At 37.5% G+C, this 21736-nt stretch overlaps 1 protein-coding gene across 15 annotated transcripts in view; it reads right to left on the minus strand.

Annotated features, from left to right (window-relative positions):
* Positions 1-21736, minus strand: part of Pde1a (phosphodiesterase 1A) — a 277843-nt gene that overhangs the window by 8446 nt on the left and 247661 nt on the right. For 6 of the 15 annotated variants that reach the window (XR_004118665.1, XR_004118664.1, XM_031370780.1 and 3 more), the window contains 3 exons: positions 17054-17135; positions 14805-14925; positions 14113-14303 (listed from right to left, as the gene is read on the minus strand). Coding sequence is in view for 12 of the 15 variants with exons in the window: in XM_031370780.1 (XP_031226640.1) it covers positions 14113-14303; positions 14805-14925; positions 17054-17135 (394 nt within the window). In the remaining 3 variants the exon portion in view is untranslated. Of the gene's footprint in view, positions 1-8210; positions 8419-8524; positions 8583-13849; positions 13917-14112; positions 14304-14804; positions 14926-17053; positions 17136-21736 lie in introns of those variants that run through there. The other 9 variants (XM_031370782.1, XM_031370783.1, XM_031370787.1 and 6 more) reach the window with 7 other exon arrangements.

A 21736-nucleotide genomic window follows, 5' to 3' on the forward strand; every position in this document is an offset into this window, starting at 1 on the left:
TCTCTCTCTCTCTCTCTCTCTCTCTCTCTCTCTCTCTGTGTGAAACACTGACTGACAAAGAAAATTGGTATCAGAGAAGGGGATCCAGGCTTTGCTATCCAGGACTTCCTAACATTTTGGGTTAGGAGCCTTTAACACTGGTTTGTAAGGGTGAGTTTAGAACACTGCAAAACTATGATGTAGAAAAGATGTAGGCAGAGCACCTAAATCAGAGATTCTAGTGAAAAAATGCCACCTGGAATAAACTTAAAGACTACTTGTACTGAATGTTCAGATTAATGAATATTCCATGGTGAATTGTGCTAGAGAACCCTTCCTTGTGCTACACTGTGAAGAACTTGTCTATACTCTGGTCATGCCCAGATATTTTTTTAAGATATTAGCTCTAAAATAGAGAGGAAATTTCAATGCATTTAACATAGTTAAAATACTGCTAGCTGCTTTTCACCATGTTATAATGAAAGTTGGAAATGAAAAGTAAGTCTGAAACATTAGAAAACTTGAAAATTTCTCAGAAAATGAAAGTGTTTAAAGTTGAGATCAGCAGGGCAGTGGTGGCATATGCTTTTAATTCCAGCACTAGGGAGACGAAGGCAGGCAGATTTCTGAGTCCCAGGCTAGCCTAGAATACAGAGTGAGATCAAGGATAGCCAGGACTTCCCTGAGAAACTCTGTCTTGAAAAATTAAAAAAGATAATAGTAATAGTAATAATGATGATGATGATGATGATGATGATAATGTGGAGATCAAGGAAGATATGGTTGCTAAAGAGATACTTAAACTATAAAGAAGCCAAAGATCTTTAGATGTAGCCGTGTGATAAAGTGTGGAGCTAATATATCCAACGCCCTAGGTCCAAGCCTCAGTACAGTAAACTTAAGAGAAAAGAAGAACTTAAGAAAAAGAAGGAGGAAGAGGAAGAATAACAATAACTAACAACAATAATAATAACAATAACAACAATCCACCACCAACAAATATTTTGTACTGAGGCAATAAAGCAGGAATGATATCTTAAGGATACTTTGACCAAGTTCAAAGATTTAAGGGTATGAACTTAATTAAAAGATTAATTGAACAATATAGATTGTTCTTCTAGCATAGGGTGATCTAATTTTGGGGAACCCTGCTATTATAGTAGCAACCCCCATGACCAGATGGATTTAGGACCTCTGCACAAACCAGGGTATGCGGGCTCCTTTTTTTCAGAAGGGCATCCCTGTCTCTGCCTCTGTCTGGAGAGTGTCACTCAACACAGGTGGCTGGCTTTGTCTGAAAAGTGACCTTGTACAGAGTTCTCTGCAAGGCTGCATAACTCAACACACACACACACACACACACACACACACACACACACATCCAACTCTGACTTTTTGCCTGCATGATTACTCAGTGCTGTACTAGAACTAATTAGTTCTTTCTGCTTGCTTTATGCTAAGACCAATGAGCCCTTTCCACCCATATCCTTAAAAGAGTCTCTATTTACCCTATTCCTGAAACAATTTAGTAGACTTGTTTTGCCGCAGCTGTCTCCGGAGGTCATTCTTCCATATACACAGCCATCTGAACCCTGCTTTCTGCCTCTGTCTTCCCAGGTTGGTGGCCAACAGCCTCTGCGGAGAAAGGGAGACCACAACCTAGGGAAATGTTTCACCTGGCTCTTCACTTGTGTACACAGAAACTTCTGCAGACATGGTCCATGGATCCCAGACATCACTTGAGCTAACAGCAAATATCTGCATTGTTTAGATGATGTTTTGTAGGCATGCAGAATAAAGGGGATTAGGGACTATGCAGGATTATGAAGGTTTGGTAAGTACATACAATATGGAGCATGGTTGAAGTCCTTGTATTCTGACCTTTAAGGCATAATGAAAGAAGCTGTGAGGATGAAGAGGAACATGCTTTGAAGTCTCTGTGAGGTTATAGATGTCTAGAACATGGAACATATGCTGAGGAAAAGTTTTAGGCCAGGAAAGTATGCAGTCTCAAAGAGAAGCCATATTACCAATGGCACAAGAAGGGCTTAATTTGCTAACACATGGTGTCTAGTTGGGGCATTGTCCCTGTGTTATAGGGGTTTCCATTAACTTCCACAGTAGTAGGTTTCCACAGGCTTTAGTGTTAGCTGTCCCTTCTCCATATCCTCCTATACCCATCGCTGCATTTGATATTTCTTGCTTTATCTTCCTCTTTCTTTATATTACTGGGCTCTGTCTCTCTCCTTGGAAAGACTCCCCATCTCCATGTCCCCTTATTAGTTTCCTAACCTCTGTGGGTATTTCAACTGCTAACATTCACATTTGAGAGAAAGTTTATGGTGTCTGTCATTCTGGGTTTGGTTTCCTTTGCTCATATTGATTATTTCCTGTTCTATCCATTTACCTGTGAGTTTCATAGTTTCATTTTTCTTAACAGTAGAATAATATCTCTTCATGCAAATGCACTACATTTTCTTTATCCATTCCTCAGTGGTGGGGACATCTCTACTGGATATTTGAATAGAGCAGCTGGGGACATATGTGAGATAGTATCTTTGTTATAAGATACAGAGTCCTTTGGGAAGATGGCCAACAGTTATATAACTTGACTATGTGGAAGTTCTATTTCTAGCTTTTTAAGGAGTTGCCACATTGGTTTCCAAATAGCTGTATAAGTCTATATTCCGACAGTAGCTGCATATATGAATTCAAAGAGATTATGATAGTGTGAAAAATTTGTACAAGCTCAAGCTAGAAAAATATCTCAGCATGAGGAGAAAGGAGGTTGACACCAAGACTCACAGTAAGCCTGGCTGTTACTGCCACTTGATAGGAGCTGGAAAAGAAGTGTCAGTTTTCTTTAAGGGTATGGTCATTGGGAGGTCTCCAGAGAAGACTCCACACCAAACAGTGTTTAGGCAAGACATATTGGAATGGGTCTTTACTTGTTATCAGGATAAAATGATAAAAATTAAGTCTAAAAGGCATGTTAATCTTTTTATTTTCTTTATCTTTTATAGTTAGAACAGTAGCTCATATCAGTGGTCTTTTGTACATTTATCAAAATCTATTTCAGGAATTGAAACTTGGAAATAATAAAGTACAAAGTGATGAAACATTTCGGCTATGCTGGAAACACGCTGATGAACTAAAATTTCTATTTAAAGTTCTGTTATGGTAAGTAAATAAAAGCGTTCAATTGCTTTTAATTTAAAAAAAAAATCCCAATTATATCAACATAGCAATCTACTTTGCAACTGCCTGAATGGAGACTAGTGGACATAACTAAACTTGGTTTTGTAACAGATTGTATTGAAAAAGAAATTTGTGTGTCCAATTCCATATAGGAACCATAGAGGATTTGTGTGTCCAATTCAATATAGGAACCATGGAGGATTTGTGTGTCCAATTCCATATAGGAACCATGGAGGATTTGTGTGTCCAATTCCATATAGGAACCATGGAGGATTTGTGTGTCCAATTCCATATAGGAACCATGGAGGATTTGTGTGTCCAATTCCATATAGGAACCATGGAGGATTTGTGTGTCCAATTCCATATAGGAACCATGGAGGATTTGTGTGTCCAATTCCATATAGGAACCATGGAGGAAAGTTCGTTCTCCTGTGCTGGAAATGTAGGAAGACATAGGAATCACATCTTTAATGTGAGAGGTATAGCACAATCATGCTGGCATAATTTCCTAAAGTTGCCTATTTGTTGCCATTTCAGTTAAATTTAAAAGTCAAAAAAATGATGCTTTTGATTTTAGTCAAAAGAAAATCCCACAAAGTTACTATCATAAGGAACCATTTCCCAAATTGTTGTGTTTAACAATGTCAGAATGCAAAATCCAATGATGAATTCATATCTGTAACCTTATTAATTATCTACAGCCTATGGTATTCAATTTTCTATAGAATTATTGGTTCATATATTTAAAATTATATATAAAATTATTGTTATGTTATATTATCCATGATAATTATTAATAATGAAAACATTGATATGTTACATTTGTATTATATGTATTTATTTAGTTGCATGTAGAGGTCACAAGTCAACTTATAGGAGGCAGATCTCTCCTTCTACTTACATGAGTAGTAAGTGCTTTTGAGTCACTTGATCAGCCCTGGGTTTACATATTCTAAGTGCAACTCCCAGATGGGCATAATAATAATATAGTTAAATTTTAAATTCAGATTGTTGAAAAGGACTAAATACCTTTCTGTCTTAAGTTCCTGATGAAATCTATTTGTATTTTAACACAAATGTGTCAATATTTCCTAATTTATTTAAATCATGGGCAATCTGGGTAAGAAGGGACATAAAAAGTATAAACTCCTGAGAATATGTTGAATTTATAATAACAGCCACAACAAAGAGCTGTAGAAAATATTTTTAGCCAGCTAAACTTCTTACCACTTAATTATCAATTTCATCTTGCACAAAAAGTTTTATTCATGTATGGAGCAGATCTGGGCCTTTTATTCCAGGTCTACCCTCTGCTTCACAAACCTAAAGATGTTGCTCTCATAGGCTTACTCCCTGACCCAAGAGGGTAAGTTTTCACAAATTCAAAGAGGCAAGAAAACTTTTAGTTGTCTGGAAAAATATAATTATAATTATATATAAATATATAAGATGATATGTATGAGACAAATATGGTATTTTTATTCATTTTTATGCTAAGAAAAACTAAAACAATTTTGAATTCATATCCCTGTGGGTGATGTAAGCAGTGTTTCATTATAAACAAAACAATAAACACAAACAAACAAACAAAAATCAGAATCCTCTTTTCATTAATGTCCTTGGCTGTAAATACTGTAGTTGAAGATTAGCTAAGACTGAATCAAAAGAACAAACCAAAATCTGAGACACATACAAGTCCTATACCCTTGAAACTTTCAAAGCAAAGAATGCTAATGTATGAAAGAGAAATCACAAGACTTGGTTCTCTGGGAGAAGTAATTTAAAATCCCTACATCTATGTTTCTCTATACTCAAGAAATTAAAACTGTGTGAATGCTAGCATTTTGTTTTGACAATTTTCAGCCCTCAACCAGTGATTCTTGGACCCTTACAGTGTTTTTCCCTTCCTCTTCCTATACTTTCATTTAACCTTGGGAAAGCTAAAATTACTTACAGTCATTATGAGGCTGAGATACACAATTTTCAACATATGTGTATGAGGCTTGGGAAAAAATTCCAGCAAATCCTGGTGGATGCATGATCTAAAATCTAGCTACTACTAGATGGTCCTCATGCCATTCTGTAAATATTGCTTGACAATTCATACATGGACTTAAATTGAAACTATAGAATATCTCCCAACATTTTGTTTTATAACAGTTGTTTATATTAACTTTGTTTTATGTCAGCACACCTCAGAAGGCTTATAGGGTTAGTACTTATCTGAATCCTCAGATCAGTCAAGAGAGAAGTTAGTCCCAAACACACAGCTACCCTAGGACATGGCATGAGGAAGACACTTTTGTTTTCATAACATCATCTCCTTGGCATTTTTATTTCCTGTGCATTATCTAATGTTGCTGACTATGGGAAGGGATCATTTGAAAGGATATGTGAAGACTCTCATCTAACTACAATTTTTGAATGAAGTGATGGAAGAAATTGTTTTCCTTGTATGTTTATGTAAGGTGTTCCTATTGCAATATATTTGCAAATTCATTCTTTAAAATAAAAAAGCACGTTGAGCAATTAACTAGGAAGTAGTTTGTAGATCAATAATGATGGAATTTGTGACCTCTACAGATTCATGTAATAGGGTTCTTCTCACCATGGAAGTTAAGTGATTTAAAAGAAATTGTGGGTGTTGTACTATTTTTCCATCAAATTAACACCAAAGTTATTGTCTTAGTATTCATTGCTTTTATTTAACAATGCTTCAACTCCTCATTAATATCTATGGATTTTCTCAGCTTAACTGAACACAGAGGATGATGTGAGACAGCCTTATGGAGGGAGCAACAGTGTTAACAGGCCAGACTCCCCAGAGCTCCCAGGGACTGGACCACCAATTAAAGAATACACATGGAGTGATCCATGGCACTGGCCACAAATGTGGCAGAGAATGGCATTGTTGGGCATGAATGGGAGGAGAAACCCTTGGTTCTGAGGGTGTTTGATGCTCCAATGTTGAGGAATGCCAGGGTGGGAGGACAGAAGTGGGTAGGTGGGGGAGTACCTTCATAGAGGCAGGGGGAGGAGAGATGGGATAGGGGATTTCTGAGGGGGAAACTTGGAAAGGGGAAAACATTTGAAATGTAAATATAAAAACTATCCAATAAAATTAATTAATTAAGTAATTAATCAATTTTAGAAAGAGAGACCAGTATTATTGAGCTGAAATCTGGGAAGTGTTTTCTGAGAGCACAAAGAAACTATGTTCCAGCGGTAGCCAAGGTTGTACCATGCACTATAACTAGACTTGGTAATGTGTAAGACTCACCTGGGTGGTTTTGGTTTTGAAGGGGTCATAGAGAGCATCTGAGTGAGGCTAGGGAAGACCATTGGTGAAGGTACAGCCTCAGTAACAGTTGATGGCTCAGGACTAAAAGGGATCATTCATGCAAGGAAGTTGAGGCTTGCCACCATGAAGAGAGCCTATGAGAGGCTATTGGTGAATAGTTACAGCAGAAGAATCCAGTGTATTAGAGATGCCAGTACCATGGGATGATCACCAAGAACAGCAGCAGCAGTGGAATGGAGTCAACCTAGCCTAGCCTAGCCTAGCCTAGCCTAGAGTGCTACAGAAGTCAGAGCTGCACAAGTGATCCAGTCCCTTTGAAGAAACCCAGAAGGTCATGTTTGGATCATAGACACTGGAACAAGAAGCTGTAATATTGAAGTAATATTGAAGTTACCTTGGAGACCCCAAGATGTTCAAGATGCCAGAACTGTGGGATATCTGCTGAGCAAAGCTGCTAATGGGGAGTGGAACTGGCCAAAGAGAATTGTGCTGCAGCCAACAAAGATAAAAGGAGTTGGAGATCTGAAGAACACTGACAACAGACATGGAGATGCAGAGTTTGGAGTTTACCCAGCTGGGTTCTGGTCTTGTTTCTTCTAGTAATTACTCACGATGCCATTTTGGAACAGTAGTGTATATCCTGTGATGTTTAAGGAATGAGATCTGTTTTTTTTTTTAATTTTGATTTATAGGGGATTACAATTAAGTGATTGAATGAATCTCAGAAGACATTTAACTTTGGACTTTTAACATAGTTATAGACTATGGGGACTTTTGAAGTTGGACTAAATTTATTTTTATTACGCTCCCATAGACTCATATATTTGAACAATTTTAGGGGAACCAGGGAGTTGAATGTGGTGGTTTGAAAATGCTTGGCACAAGGAGTGGCACTAATTGGAAGTGTAGTCTTGTGGGCATAAGTATGGCCTTGTTGGAGGAAGTGTGCCACCATTGGGTGTGGGCTTTAAGACCCTCATCCTAGGTGCCCAGAAACCAGTATTTTCCTATTTGCCTTTGGAATAAAATGTTGAACTCTCAGCTCCTCCTGTGCCATGTCTGCCAGCCACAATTAAATATTGTCCTTTAGAAGAGTTGCCTTGGTCATGGTGTCTGTTCACAGCAGTAAAACCCTAACTGAGACAGTTCTTCTGCCATTCTGGTACAGCAAAGTATTAAGTTATCCATGAGGGAGTCATAGTCAAAGAAAGTACTGAAAAATCACTTGTTAAAAATGTATAAGAGAGTATCAAGTCCTGCAAGTCCTCCTCTGACCTCAACATGCTCTGTCATCTGCAGCCATACACATACACATATAAATACATAGATACATACATATGTACATACATACATACACACACACACTAAAATGAATAAAATACAATAAAAATATTTAAGGAATTTTTCTCGGAGGAAAAACAACTAATTTTAAACTAAGCTATGTGGCAACAGAAGTTTTAAAGCACAACCCAGTGTGTCAAGACATTCTATCCTGGCCATTCATTCACACTAGAATATAAATTATGAATATTGCTTATGTGATATTCATCTTGTAATTTTTTCTGAATAATTTTAGTTTGGGGATTATTAAAGAATTTTCAGAGGAAAAAGGTTAGAATTTTTATAAAGGATAAATTTCTAAAATGTGTGCCTCCTCTCTGAAATTTTAGAAAATGCACATTTGAAGTGACAGTGTCTCAGTAGCCTTACAGAAGACATGACAAAATCATTAATAAGTTGCTCAAGAATATTTATTGGCACTTGCTGTGTCATCTCAGCAAGGAGAGGTGCCACAAAATGCTATTTACACCAATATTTGAAGGCATAAAGATGTTGATGCAGCGGCCACCAGGAGACCTAGTCCATGCGAGAGAAGCCAGGTCAATCAAGAAATCTGAAGCTGTTATGTCTGAGGCTTCTGATGTCAACTTAGTAATAACCTGCAAAAACAAAAAAGGGATTCCCTTTCTCACTCAGGCCCAGGAAGTCATCCAGCCAGAGTGCCTTTTGACCAAATTTGAGCTGTCAGCACATGCAAGGTTTTACCTATAGGTGTTTACTGAAGAAAAGACATAACGTTGTCTCTGTAGAATTGGTTTTGGTTCTGAAAAACAAGGGTACTCATTTTAACAATCTAGAAAAAGTGGGAAGAAATAATGAAAAACCCCTATGCTTAGTTTTATAAATTAGTCACATTTGCATAAACTACTATAGTAAAATTATAAAAACAAATATAGCCAATACTTTTTTAATTTTCAGCTTATTTTCTTTTGTTATTAGAGCTGTCCATGACTCTCATATCTGTTGGTGATATCTTCAGCTGATTTGAAAAAAATAGTTTTAATCAATTTTGGCTCAAGTAGACACAAAATTGAAAGAGGTTATCATGAAAGACATTAGTCTTATATACATAATGGCATCATACCTCTATTTAAATATAAAATTATATAAAGAAATAATATTCTGTTTGAGATTCACTTTAAAATGAGGTGAGTAAGATGCTTATTTATGAATAAGAACATGCTTATTTATTATTACTCACAAATGCCTTTTCCCACTGTTTATACCTAATAGCTTAAATAACAAGAGAGAACCCAAAGTCTGTACAGGAATCAAAGCTATGGGAACTGATGTTATTATATGGATTCAACATGACATTCAGTAAGATGTTTTGAGAAAGAGGTAGAGAATTCATTTCTTTTTCATTATAATGTGTTGTTATAGAGTTCTATTATAGCATATGATTATCATGTTTTAATTATTTTATCTGCTTAATTTATATGTCAAGATATATATACTGAGGGGCTAGAATGATGGTCCAGCTTTTAAGAGCACTGGTTGTTCTTCTAGAGGACCCAGGTTCAATTTCTTGCACCACATTGGTGACTTATAATTATCTGTAATTCTAGTTCAAGGGAATCCGAGGCCCTCTTCTCACCTTCAAAAACACCAGGAACACATGTAATGCATATGCATAGATGCAGTCAAAATGTCCATACACACAAAATAAACATAAATTTAAAAATCCTGATAAATATGGACCCATAAAATAAAATATAGTATATAGAAGATTCAGAGGTAGATATGCTTTCACGCATGCGCTTATAGAATTGGAGCATATTCCCAGCACATGACAGGGCTCACTGTCTACCTGAAAATATGAGATTTAATGAGTGAATGATTTTCATATTAAGAATTCACCGAAAGGCTGGACTGACTACAGATAGGCTTTTGAGAAAGCATTGGCTCACAATGGTTCTAATGTTCTGCATGGATCAATCTATTTAGAGCATTTCAATAATTGAACAAACCCTACTCTGATCTACCCATGAATTCATTGCTGAGTGATAGCAAGGCCTCGTTGGAAGCTGGAATTTTTCTTACATGAATTAAAATTGAGACCAGTAATAGATTGGTCTGATTGATAAAGGACCTTGGAGACAGAGGGGGAAGAAAATAAAGAGAGAATGTTGAATGTAGGTCTAAAGGTATTTTAAAGAGGACAGAAATAAGAGTACATGTACATATATGTACACGTAAATATAAGGATACATGCATATGTGTACATGTGAGTGGTGTAGTATGTAGTCTTCTCTAAGGTACAAAGCTGACTAACTTCAAGTGTACTTGTAAGTGGTCTAGTCATTAGGGTCTAGTCACTAATCTCTGATCAACATTGTATCCTCTAACCTGCCTATCTCTTCCTCAATGTCTATTCCCCACATTCTAACCCAACAGATTTCTGAGGGTACATAAACTGCTATAAAGTTCTGTAACTATTGTTCATATTCATAATGAAAAGTTAGAGAAAAAAAAAACTATCCTCAAAGTGTCAGAAAGCTCACAAATCCAAGTATAAAAGAAATATTAAGAAACATTCCACGCATTTATCTTTTCTTTTGGCATCCATTGGTTAGTTTCAGCAAATAGAAAAATTGTACATTAGATTGAGTGAAGTAAGGTCATTTGTGTAGACTATCCCTTAAAAAAGAATTAAAGCCACTGACTCTCAAACTATTCCATAGAAGAGAAATGGAAAGAGTTTAGTTATTAGTTTGTTTGTGTTTATTTTTATGAAACCATCAGTACACTTATACCTAAACCATACAAAGACACACATAAAAATAAAAGTATAGATCAATATTCCTGATGAGCATTGATGCTAAAACTCAACAAAATACAATTAAACCAAATTCAAAAACACATCAAAAATACCATCTATCATAATCAAATTGGCTTCATCTTAAAGATGCAGGGATATTTCAACATGTGTAAATCAGTAAGTATAACTACATGATCATCACATTATACTCAGAAAAGGTCTTCCAGTATATCCTATAGCCCTTCATGATTAAAAGTCCTGGATGACTTCCAGATACAGACGGTGTATCACACCCACAGAAAAGTAATACACTGCAAACCTCCAGCCAACATTATGTTCAAGGAAGAAAAACATTGAAATATTTCCAGTAAAATCAGAAATAAGACAAGGATTTCCACTTTCTTCACTCCTGTTAAATATGATCTCAGTTAGAGCTATTAGACATGAGAAGGAGATAAAGGCGATCCAATTAGGACAGAAAGAAGTCGATAGGATACTACACATTAAGGATCGTAAAAGCTCATCCTACCTCTGACAAACATATCTAGCAAGGTAGCAGGATACAAAACTCAGACATACTCTTCTTGCTGTTCTCACTACCCCACTACAAGAATAGTAACCTAACTTCCTGACATCTGTCAACTCCTGAATAGTGTAGAAAAGATAAGACATAAGAAATAACGGACTGATGGCAAGGATATATTCTTCAGTCTTGTTGGTGTTGGGTAAATCTAACCCAAACTGGACATTCTGGGAAATTAGGAAGCATTTGTGTTTTCTAAAAGCCTGGTATCAAAACAAAATTTACACACACCAATTCTAGACAGTTATATTCAGCTCCCCAGGAGAAGGCTTCCTGGATGAAAATGTTCTTTTAAAGGTCGTTTTAACTACTAATTCGCTTTATTACAGTGAGTTTCACATAGTGGAACCAAAGGATTTACACCTTTCCCCTGACAAGGATTAATGGGATTCTCTGCAGATCTGAAGATGAGCTAGGATGTGAGGAGTGCTGAGATGGTGGTGACACCTCTGGGATTCTCATGTAGCTTCAGTAGACACTGGATCACCCTTCATGTTGCCATCCCATCTCAGATAAGCAACACACTCTCACTTCAAGGACTGAAGGTTGGGAGTGGTCCATAGCAGATTACCATGGTCATATAAACTGACAGTCACTGCCTTTCAGACAGGCGTCTTTCTGTAGCAGATCATGTTTTCATTTGCTATTATGAAACAGAGTCATACAAGAGAATTATATGTATAATTATTAATGGGTATATATTAAGTATTATCATGACAGTAAATGCCATGTGTGGTATATTGAAGTGAGAATGGCTCATATTCTTGGTCCCATGTTGGTGAACCTGTTTAGAAAGGATTAGGAGGTGTAGCCTTGTCAGACAAGATGTCTCTCTGGAGTGAGCTTTGAAGTTTCAAAAGCCCACAAAATCTCCAGGGCCCTCTCTCTGTCCATGGTTATAGATCAGGATGTGAGCTTTCAGCGGTTTCTTTGCTGCACCATTGTGAATGCTAGCCTCTGGTACCATAAACCAAATCAAAACTTTCTTTTAGAAGTTGTCTCAATCATGGTGTTTAATCATAGTGATAGAAAAGACAACATACAATTATGTATATATGTTATATACATACATATAGATTCCATGCATACAAGAGAATGAACAGGAAGAGATCAGACCCAGGATGTGTTGGAAGGAGAACAGAGAGATGTAGAGTTTAAAATTTTTAAAGTCATATTATATAATAATACACACATATACACACACATATATGTATTATATATTCCATATTGTAATCGTATTTAGCATTTATGCATTTTATAAATACATGTCTTAATTAGGGTTTCCATTGCTGTGAAGAGGCACCATGACCAAGGCAACTTGTATAAGAGACAACATTTAATTGGGGCTGGCTTGCAGGTTCAGAGGATCAAGGCAGGAAGCATCAGGATCCAGGCAGATATGGTTCAGGAGGAGCTGAGAGTTCTACATCTTGATCTACCTGAAGCCAGAAGAGATACTGGCACACTCAGTCAGCTAGGAAAACTCTTTCAAAGTCTACCCCAACAGTGACACACTTCCTCCAACAAGGCCACACCAACTCCAACAAGTCCACACTTCCTAATAGTGCCACTCCCTAGGCTAAGCATATTGGAACCAGCACAAAATGCATAGAAAGTCTCCTTTCAAGCATCTAAAGTTTAACTTCTTGCTCATTCTGTTGTACATATACTGAGTCAAGTCTTCCTCTTTTGTTTCAAAGTTTGAATTTTAGTCTACACTTTCATCTTTCTCCCAGGTGTCAGATAACTGTCTCCTTTCTGATCCTAGGTGACATTTTTGCAACCCAAACAAAATAACATTTTGTGCTATGTAGTCAGAAATCATTGTTAAATGTTAGTTGAAATCACTCACACATTGTCTGAGAGATAACCCTACATTAGGCTTTCCTTTTGGGGGATCAAATAAATGGCCTTTTCACCACATTCCCCTGCACCATGCCTGCAGAGTTCCAACCTGCCCCCTTTCTCCCCTTTCACAGGCTTCCTTGTTGCTTGTGTCGGAGGCAAGCTCCACCTCCTAGTTTGTACATGGCCATTCCATGCATCTGTCTGAAAAGGTTTGATCTTCCATGCCAGGCTGCTCCCTAACCCTCTTTCTCTTCTCCTCTACTCTCTTATTTATCTACATCATCACTTTCTTAGTGAAGGCTTTCTTCACATCCCTATTTTAAACTACACTCCTGCTCATGTTTAACATTGCAGGCCTTCCTGAAAACTGAAGCAGGTCTACTCAGTTCCCTCTCACTATGGAACTGTAGTACCTTTAACAGCCAATGCACACAGTGGTTTCTACTCTGGATACCTAATAGTTCATAATGCTTTTTTTCATTTAAAATTATTTACTGCAATTTTGTGTGTGTGTGTGTGTGTGTGTGCGCGCGCGCGCGTGTGCGCGTGCGCGCATGCATGTATCTGCAGTTGTCTACAGAGGCCAAGAGAGATCATTGGATCCTGGAGTTGGAGTTACAGGCTGAGATGAGGTGCTTATCTTGGGTGTTTGGAGCAAAACCTGGGTCCTCAGGAAGAGCAGCAAGTACTCTTAACTACAGAGTCATCTTTCCAGCCCCAAACTTTTATTTTTAACTAAAATACTAGACACTCGGGTAGATACAGCAAGAGCTAGTGTCCTTCCTTGGTGCTAGAACAGGCTTGAAAGTAGCATTGACAAAACACAGGGGTTCTTACACAGTTTGTCATCATGTTACTGTCCCTTATTGCACATCTTCATGGCCACCATCCATCAGCACACACATCTGCAGCTCAGACAAAATGAACAACAATGTCTTTTCTTAGCTAGCAACAGGACCAACTGTCTCATGAATGATCAAATTTCAAAAACTAGCAAGAGTTTGTGTATTTTATAAAAGAAGCACATCAAGTGGAAGAAAGTGCAAATTATTAAGGAATTAGCAACTCCTTAATGGTAGCATCATCAACCACTCACTGTACCTTGGGCAGCCAACTCTTTCCACCTCTCTTTGTTCTGCTGAATGATGTCCACCAGGTTGTTTTTGAAACTCTTCAGGTCCACAGCTGACAGAGAGTAGTCTAGGGCATAACTCCCATCACTCGTGGAGCCTTTTGTATTTGACCGCCTCAGAGAGTCAGCAATATGGAACCCAATCATCGTGGAAGAGCTACTGTTGACAATTGACCACCAAAGAAATCAAAAGACAACTAGGTCAAGCAAGATACCATACAAGACAGGTTTACAGACCCACAGGTGTGACAACAGTCATATCAGCCCAGATGTAACACGTGGCAGGTGCTTAACTCCCACATCCTCTTTCCCATGTGGAGTGGGCAGGGACTGTCCAACATGCTTCATTTATTTTGTCTCTCTTTTTAAAAACTTACTCTTTCTCAGCTAGTGCATTCTGACTACGATTTGGCTTCTACCCACTCCTCCCAGTTCCTCCCACCCCCCCCCACCTCCCCTCCCATCCAGACTTATACCCTTTGTCTTCTCATTTATACTGGAGTATGATCAGTTGCAAAAGGAGTGTACTACAGCTTATAGACACTAGATGGCACCTACTACTTAATAATTACTGCTAGAACTGCAGGCCTACCTTTGAGGAAAAGAATAATTATTGGGTAAAAGCTCTTTCAATTCATATGCAAAAGAAAAACTATTATACCTGCTTGCCCCATAGTTAGAAGATTCTGATTTTGAAGCTTCCTCTATAAGAGGAATAACAATTTTCTCTGTTGAGTCTGTCAGGAGAGAAAACGTTGGCTCCACTATGAAATCAATGAAACCTAAAAAGGTAAAACACATAGATACAATCAAGTGTCACACTTTCCTAAACCATATAGCAAGACAGAGTGAGGACTTTCTTGCACACATGTGGAAAAACAAGTGCTCACTAGAGAGCTGGCTAAGCTGAGGACAGTGACAATCTTCAGAGGCAGCTACTTTGGGTAATAATGCATTCAGTAGTAAGAGCTGATACACTAAACTTCCTAGCTCAAACACGTGGTCTTTCCTATTTAATATCCCACACCTTACTCTGTCCTAGCTATTGAGCCAGATCTACTGATCAGGAATGTCTTTTCTTCTCAGTGAGAGGCCATTACCCTTATGAATGGACTTCATTTGGTTTTTGGTTGTTGAATGTTATATACCAGAAAAATAATGCTATCTAAACTCTAAGAGGACCAGGTAATTAAAGGTCCCCACCCCTTAGGCCCTAGGAGGACCACCACTTTTATTTTATCTTAATTTTTTCATTACTGCATCAGAGTGCTTTGTCAGTGCACTCTTATTTCAAATTGCTGTTTATTATTCTCTGGATGTAAAGCATTAGTTCACAAAGTGTGGGCGTGTGCTGTCAAGTCAGCAGAGAGAACACCACAATCTCCAGGCGACAGCACTAATCCCACCACTTTGAGATGTCAGGATTGAGTGATGTCTTAAATTTAAAGTGTTCATCAAGATGGAGAGTGACAGGCAAAGAGCAGGGCCTTGTCCATGGGATGCATTTGCCTCTTAGTAGTGAGGTAAAGGGGGGTTCAAAACAATAACCATTTTAAGCTCTGGGACCGCAAAACCTTGTGGCCCCAAGAGCTATTAGGTGCTTCTGCCTTGAACCCACTGGGAACAGAGACTAACATCTAAATACAAGAAAAGAAGGGTCTAGAAGTGACCTACACAAACATGCAAATTATCCATTGAATGCTTGCCCAAAGTAGCATATGCTTGACACTTCTCTAGTACATGTTGGGACATATCTCAATTTTTCCAAAAACTCGTACTATAAGTTTGTGTCTTAATTAATACTTGAGTTCAAAGCAAAATTAATTGTTCATCCAGACTTTTAACTCTCTAGAGCAGGTAGACTGTCTAATGAGCCAGCACCTCTACTCACTAATACTAATGTGTATTAGAGCCACTAGCCACTGTGAATCAGCCAGCTTGCATGATGAGATTCTGAGTCTACAACACCTACATTTTCTGAATGGTGATAAGCAGCAGATGTTGTTTTATTGACTGGACAGTTTTTGGAAATTGGCTGAGAAGGGAAAAGGTTATAGCCAGAAGCTTTCCTACCAACCTAAAGCTCTGTAATAGCTACACCAGAGCACACATCTGGAGAAGGAATACAGATTCATACATCACATGGTGCTGTGAAGAGGAGGCTGGCTGTCGGAATACTATCAGAGCCAGGCAAGCATAGGGAATACTTTAGTAACCTGGGACTCAGCTGGTTGTGTTACACATCCCTCTTCCAAATACTGCTCTTGGCAGTCTAGTTCCTTTTGTGTTCTGTGCATACACAAACTCTCTCCCATACAATTCATTAAACAACCATAAACTTCCATCTGCATCCTGTTACATCTATACCCCTCTAAAGATAATGATAGGATTCCACTTCCCTAACAGTAGTCAAAACTAGAATAGTTTCTATTAAATCAGAAGCATTCTAGGAAGTGGGCTACATGGTAGAAGAATGACCAGGTGATCTAGAATAGAGACCTGCTGCAAACAAATCCCTTAGAACCTAGCCTCTCCATCCTTGAGAATACATAAAGACTCTGGGCTGTACCATGGGTCCTTGTTCAGGGAGATCTTTTCTATTGCTTTCCTTTAAATTAAATTGCCTTGCTATTCCTAAAAATTTTTTTGTGGGCTTTTAATTTAACTCCTTGGCTAAGAAGACGAGAACCTGGAAACACCTGACCTTGACCAGCAGTAGCGGTTCATTGAACTCATTGTGTAATGGTACTTCATTGATTCTCTTTCAGCATTATCTAGATCAGCCTGAAGCCAAAGTTTATCCTGAGTGTAGAGTGAAGTTGGTCTGTAAGACTTTGAACAGCATAGTACTTGTATTTGAAGAGCAACAAGTCCCACCCACTTTTCGGGGCCACCATTCTTCAGAATTACCTATTTGAGACTGGGCAACCATTGTTGACTTCCGATCACAAAGTGGAGAAAATGGAAGCCCTAATTCAGCTTCTTTGTCTCCCTAGGGAAAGAAAGATGAATTGTTTGAATCAAGTTGGAGAATTTAAGAAAATGTGCAATCTAGATACAGTGACTTAAAACAACCACATTTTTTAAAGCAGTAATACCTACACACTTATTTATATCATTAAAATTTAAGCTTATATAACTTATCTTGAATAGTTTTCTCCTGAGGGATTCTCTAGTGCTAATGCATCTCTAAATATATGTGTAGTATCACAACACATTGAGTCTAAAAAGACTAACATTTCAGTTTTCTGAAGTCCCTATGGATTAGTCATTTCAATGCACTATTGGGAGTTTAATTGACCACCAAGTTTATGGACTTTTCTTCATTTTTTAGATTTTGCTTTACAAAGTTTTAAAAAACAATTTTTTTTTGTTGGACTGCTCTTTCAAATGAATATGCATGAGTATTTTGAAATTTCTTTCTTGTCATTGACTGAGATTTATTAAATGTCTCACTACAAATAATGATTTTTATTGTTTAGAATACAGTTCAAGAATATCAACAGTAGTCAATTGTTGAATAAGATTATCCTTAAGTGTTTATATTAAGATATAATGACACTATCATTGTTTAAAATAGAAATGACAGATGATAGCCTTGATTGAAAAAATAATATTAAAGACAGACATTTATTTATTTAGTATTTACAGATACAATTGTCCTTGAATGACAGTATAATATTCACATTTGGCTGATGTTATTGATTGAATATCTGTTCTTATAGCTTAAGAACACCCCAACAGGATATCATTCACTAGGTCTATTTCTATATTATATGGTTCTTTGAAAGCCTGAAAAGGATTATTTAGTGTTGAAAAAGGCACCTTGATGTTATGCTATGTGTAAGCTCCATTTTAAAGACTGCAGTTAAGACATTCTCATCTAAAACTTAAGCATTTGGCACTGACATGCGGATCTGGCCTTCTTGTGGATGAACTTGGGGGGGTTAATGTTATTTTTCTGCTTCGTGTACCTTCCAATTAATTGAGAATACAAAAATCCTATTTCTAAAAGCACTGGATGCTAAAATGCATTAATTATTCAATTTTCTTATAAATATTTCAAGGTGTTATTTATTTTTTGGAGTGAATAAAGGCCATGGGTACCAGGTCAGCAGCAGGGGGGCTCTGAGCCAGACCATGAAAGAAATGAACAGAACATCATGGGGAAGAGAGTACTGTACACAGGGAAACTGTGTTACTTTAGTGGAAGCTTGACCAACTTTACAAGGTCCGTATTCTCCCAAGGCAGGAGACACTGACTTTTTCTTAAAATGAAATCAATGGTCAGAGCTCTTAGGGACTCAACCACCAACCAAGGAGTATACATGGTAGGATTGATTGTTCTGGCAGCATGTGTATAGTAGAGGATTGCAAAATAAATCATCAATGGGAGGAGAGGTCTTTGATCCTGTGAAGGTTCTGTGCCCCAGTGTAGGGGAATGCCAGGGACAATAAGTGGGAGAGGGTGGGGTGGCAAGCATGGGGAGGGGGGAGCCAACAGGGGTTTGATCTTGTTGTTTTTGTTTGTTTGTTTGTTTGTTTGTTCCTGGGAGGGGAAACTGTGAAAAGAAAAATCATATGACATGTAAATAAAGAAATCTAATAAAAAATCAATGGTCAAAACTATGGGCATTCTACATAACAATTATTTCACATTTATCTTGAAAGTTGTACATCTTGTTGAAAGTACTTTATTTAAGAGACCAAGAGTAGTTTTTACAATCAACAATTTACTAAACTTAATGAATATATTTCCTGGTGTTTTCATTGACATATGAAAGTGGTAAGAGAAATTACTACACTTAATTACCCAGTGGCTCTCTGTGATGTCCTTAGTCTGAGTATTATTGTTCTGAGAATTAGCCTACAGGGGCTGAGGCAGCAGAAGCAGCCCCATCACAATCCCCAGGAGGGTCCGGTGTTCAGTGTCTGACAGCCCATAGCTGTCTCAAAGTTCCCATACAGCTTGTCAAGTTTTCTTCTTTGAATGGCTGTGAGAAAGAGCTAGTAATTGTTTTTCCACTTTACAAACAGAGTAAAAGACTCTGACAGCTATCAGCGAGGTATCAATACAAGGCTTTATTTCTTTACATTTCACTAAAACTGAAACAATTTCTATTTCTACATAAATAAAACAAGGGAAAAGAAAATAAAGCACAGAAATCTGGGGAACCTTTTTGCCCTGAGATCTGGATGGAAGTCTTGAGAGTAATATAAATTAACATTCAGACCACTTTCATGCCCCAGTGATAGGGGGTGAGGGAGCCCTGGTTCTGTAGACAAGCTGAAATGGAGAGGAAACTGTGCACCTATTCAGCCATCTCTGGACAACTTGCATAAGGAATGTCTACCATGTGACTGCGTTCCTTTATTCCTTCTAAAAATGCCCCTGAGAAATTCTCACAGTCACCAGAACATATTACATGTAGGATGGTTATAGGAATGCAACATCTATATTCAGTTGTATTTATGGTAGAATGTAATTGTGTATTTTTACTGTAAGCATCTTACCAAACATTAGGATTACCCGCATAACTACCGTTTACAGCACTTCCTCAACTCTTAGAACTGGTTTCGATTTTTAACATTTTGAGCTACAGTTCTTTATATTCATTTGATTTGGGAGGTTATATCTGTAATTTTCATTGACACCCAGATTTTTGCCTGAAATGGATTGACTGAGTGTACTTTTAGTAGTGTATGAATTTTAGGCCAGAATGTGCTACACTGTGAGACACTATCTCAAACATAAACAAACAAACAAAAAAAGCAAAGAAAACAATCAAAAATCTAAAACAAAAATGCTAGGTGAAGAAATTCTAAGAGTAGGGGGATCAGATGTCAGCCACTGACCTCGAAGAGCATCCACACACACGTATGACATTCATTCACACGGACACATATACATAAATAAGAACAAAATCTCATTAAAAAAAGATAGATTTGCTTACTGCCACACCATTTTCTAATTGTTGCATTTGCATTGTGGAAAGTCTTTCCCAGCTTATTTAATTTGGTGTCTATGAAGAAAATCACCCGAGGACACATGTAGGCTTATTTCTGGAATCACTATCAGACTGCATTGATCTATTTCCTGTCTATATGCCAGTGACAGTCTGGTCATTTTTATATTATGAAATGCTAATTATATAATATGGGACAGTGGATGCTCTAGCTATCTAGTCTTTTACAGAATTGCCAAGGCTATTTTAGATTCGTGCATTTCCACTTGTATTGTAGGATCAGAATTCCAACTTCTACAAAGAAGTGTGCTAAGATCTTTGTACCACAATCCCAAACTTATGAATCGATTTTGAAAGAACCTCTGTCTTAATAATATTGATTTTTTTAATCCATTGTTATACTTAGCACTTGTCAACTACACACAAGTTTTGGTCACCTGGGCAGAGCGAACTACAATTGTGATGTCTCCATCAGATTGGCCTGTGTGCAACAGTGTGGAGTGATTTCTTGATTAATGACTGATGTAGGAGGGCTCAACCCCAAAAGTAAGCTCAGCAAGACATGGAGAACCATCTAGTAAGCAGTGCCTGCTTCAGCGCAATCCTGCTTCAGTTTCTGCCCTGACTTGCAATGACTGCAACTTGTAAACTATAAAGCACGCTTTCTTCCCCAGTCTGAGTTTGGTCACGGCCAAAGAAAAGAAACTTGAGTTCTCCTTAACATGGGCTGTCTATTTATACACACACATACAATTTAATTATGTATCTAATTTAATTATATGTGTAAATTAATTATATATAAAACTTAATTTTACACTTGTATGTAAAATTAAAAATGTGGTTTTGCATGCATTTAGCTAAACCTAATCTTTAACATCTTGTTTGATGCTCTCCTGAGTAACGGTGTTTTAAACTTAATTTTTTTATAACCAAAATGTGCTTATTTATCATGACATGAATTTTGTGTCACCCTTGTGTGTCCTTTAGTAGGCTGACAGGAGACAACAGACAAGTGTTTGTGCGCCGCTAAAGGTTGTGATGATTTGGTAGTATCCTGGGCATTTCACATCCATGCAGTAGGAATCCGAGATCTGCACCAGGCACTTTAGACGTGAGGGCGATCCTTTGTGAGAGGCATGTTTTCATAAAGATGTTGCCAGAAAGGTTAAACTTAATTTTCCACTTGTTTCCAGCTTGTGTACAATTGATCCTACAATAGTTGATCCTACAACTGTATGAAATCTTGTGTTGGTTCTACCTGCCCTCTTGGATCTGAACATAGTTTTATTTTTTCTACTTTATTTACTATTTCCTCTTAGAACTTCTTTGTACTGAGTAGGACTTCATATGAAACATTTAACAGGAACAGTTGATAGTCCGATTTTAGCATAAAATTTTTCTGTTTTTACCCTTGGACTATTGCATTAGCTATGACCCTTTGATCTTTTCCGAAGCTGAGAAACATTTCCTAATTAGTTTGCTGGGAGTTTGTGCAACTGAAGTGTTGAATTTTGTCAAATGCATTCTGTGAATCTATTGATATTACAATGTGATTTTCCTCTTTTATTCTCTTAATATAGTTTGGTATAATTAAAAAATATTCAACATGCATGCTCAAGTCATGCTA

Source organism: Mastomys coucha, unplaced genomic scaffold (genome assembly GCF_008632895.1).
Source record: "Mastomys coucha isolate ucsf_1 unplaced genomic scaffold, UCSF_Mcou_1 pScaffold15, whole genome shotgun sequence".
Lineage (NCBI taxonomy): Eukaryota > Metazoa > Chordata > Mammalia > Rodentia > Muridae > Mastomys > Mastomys coucha.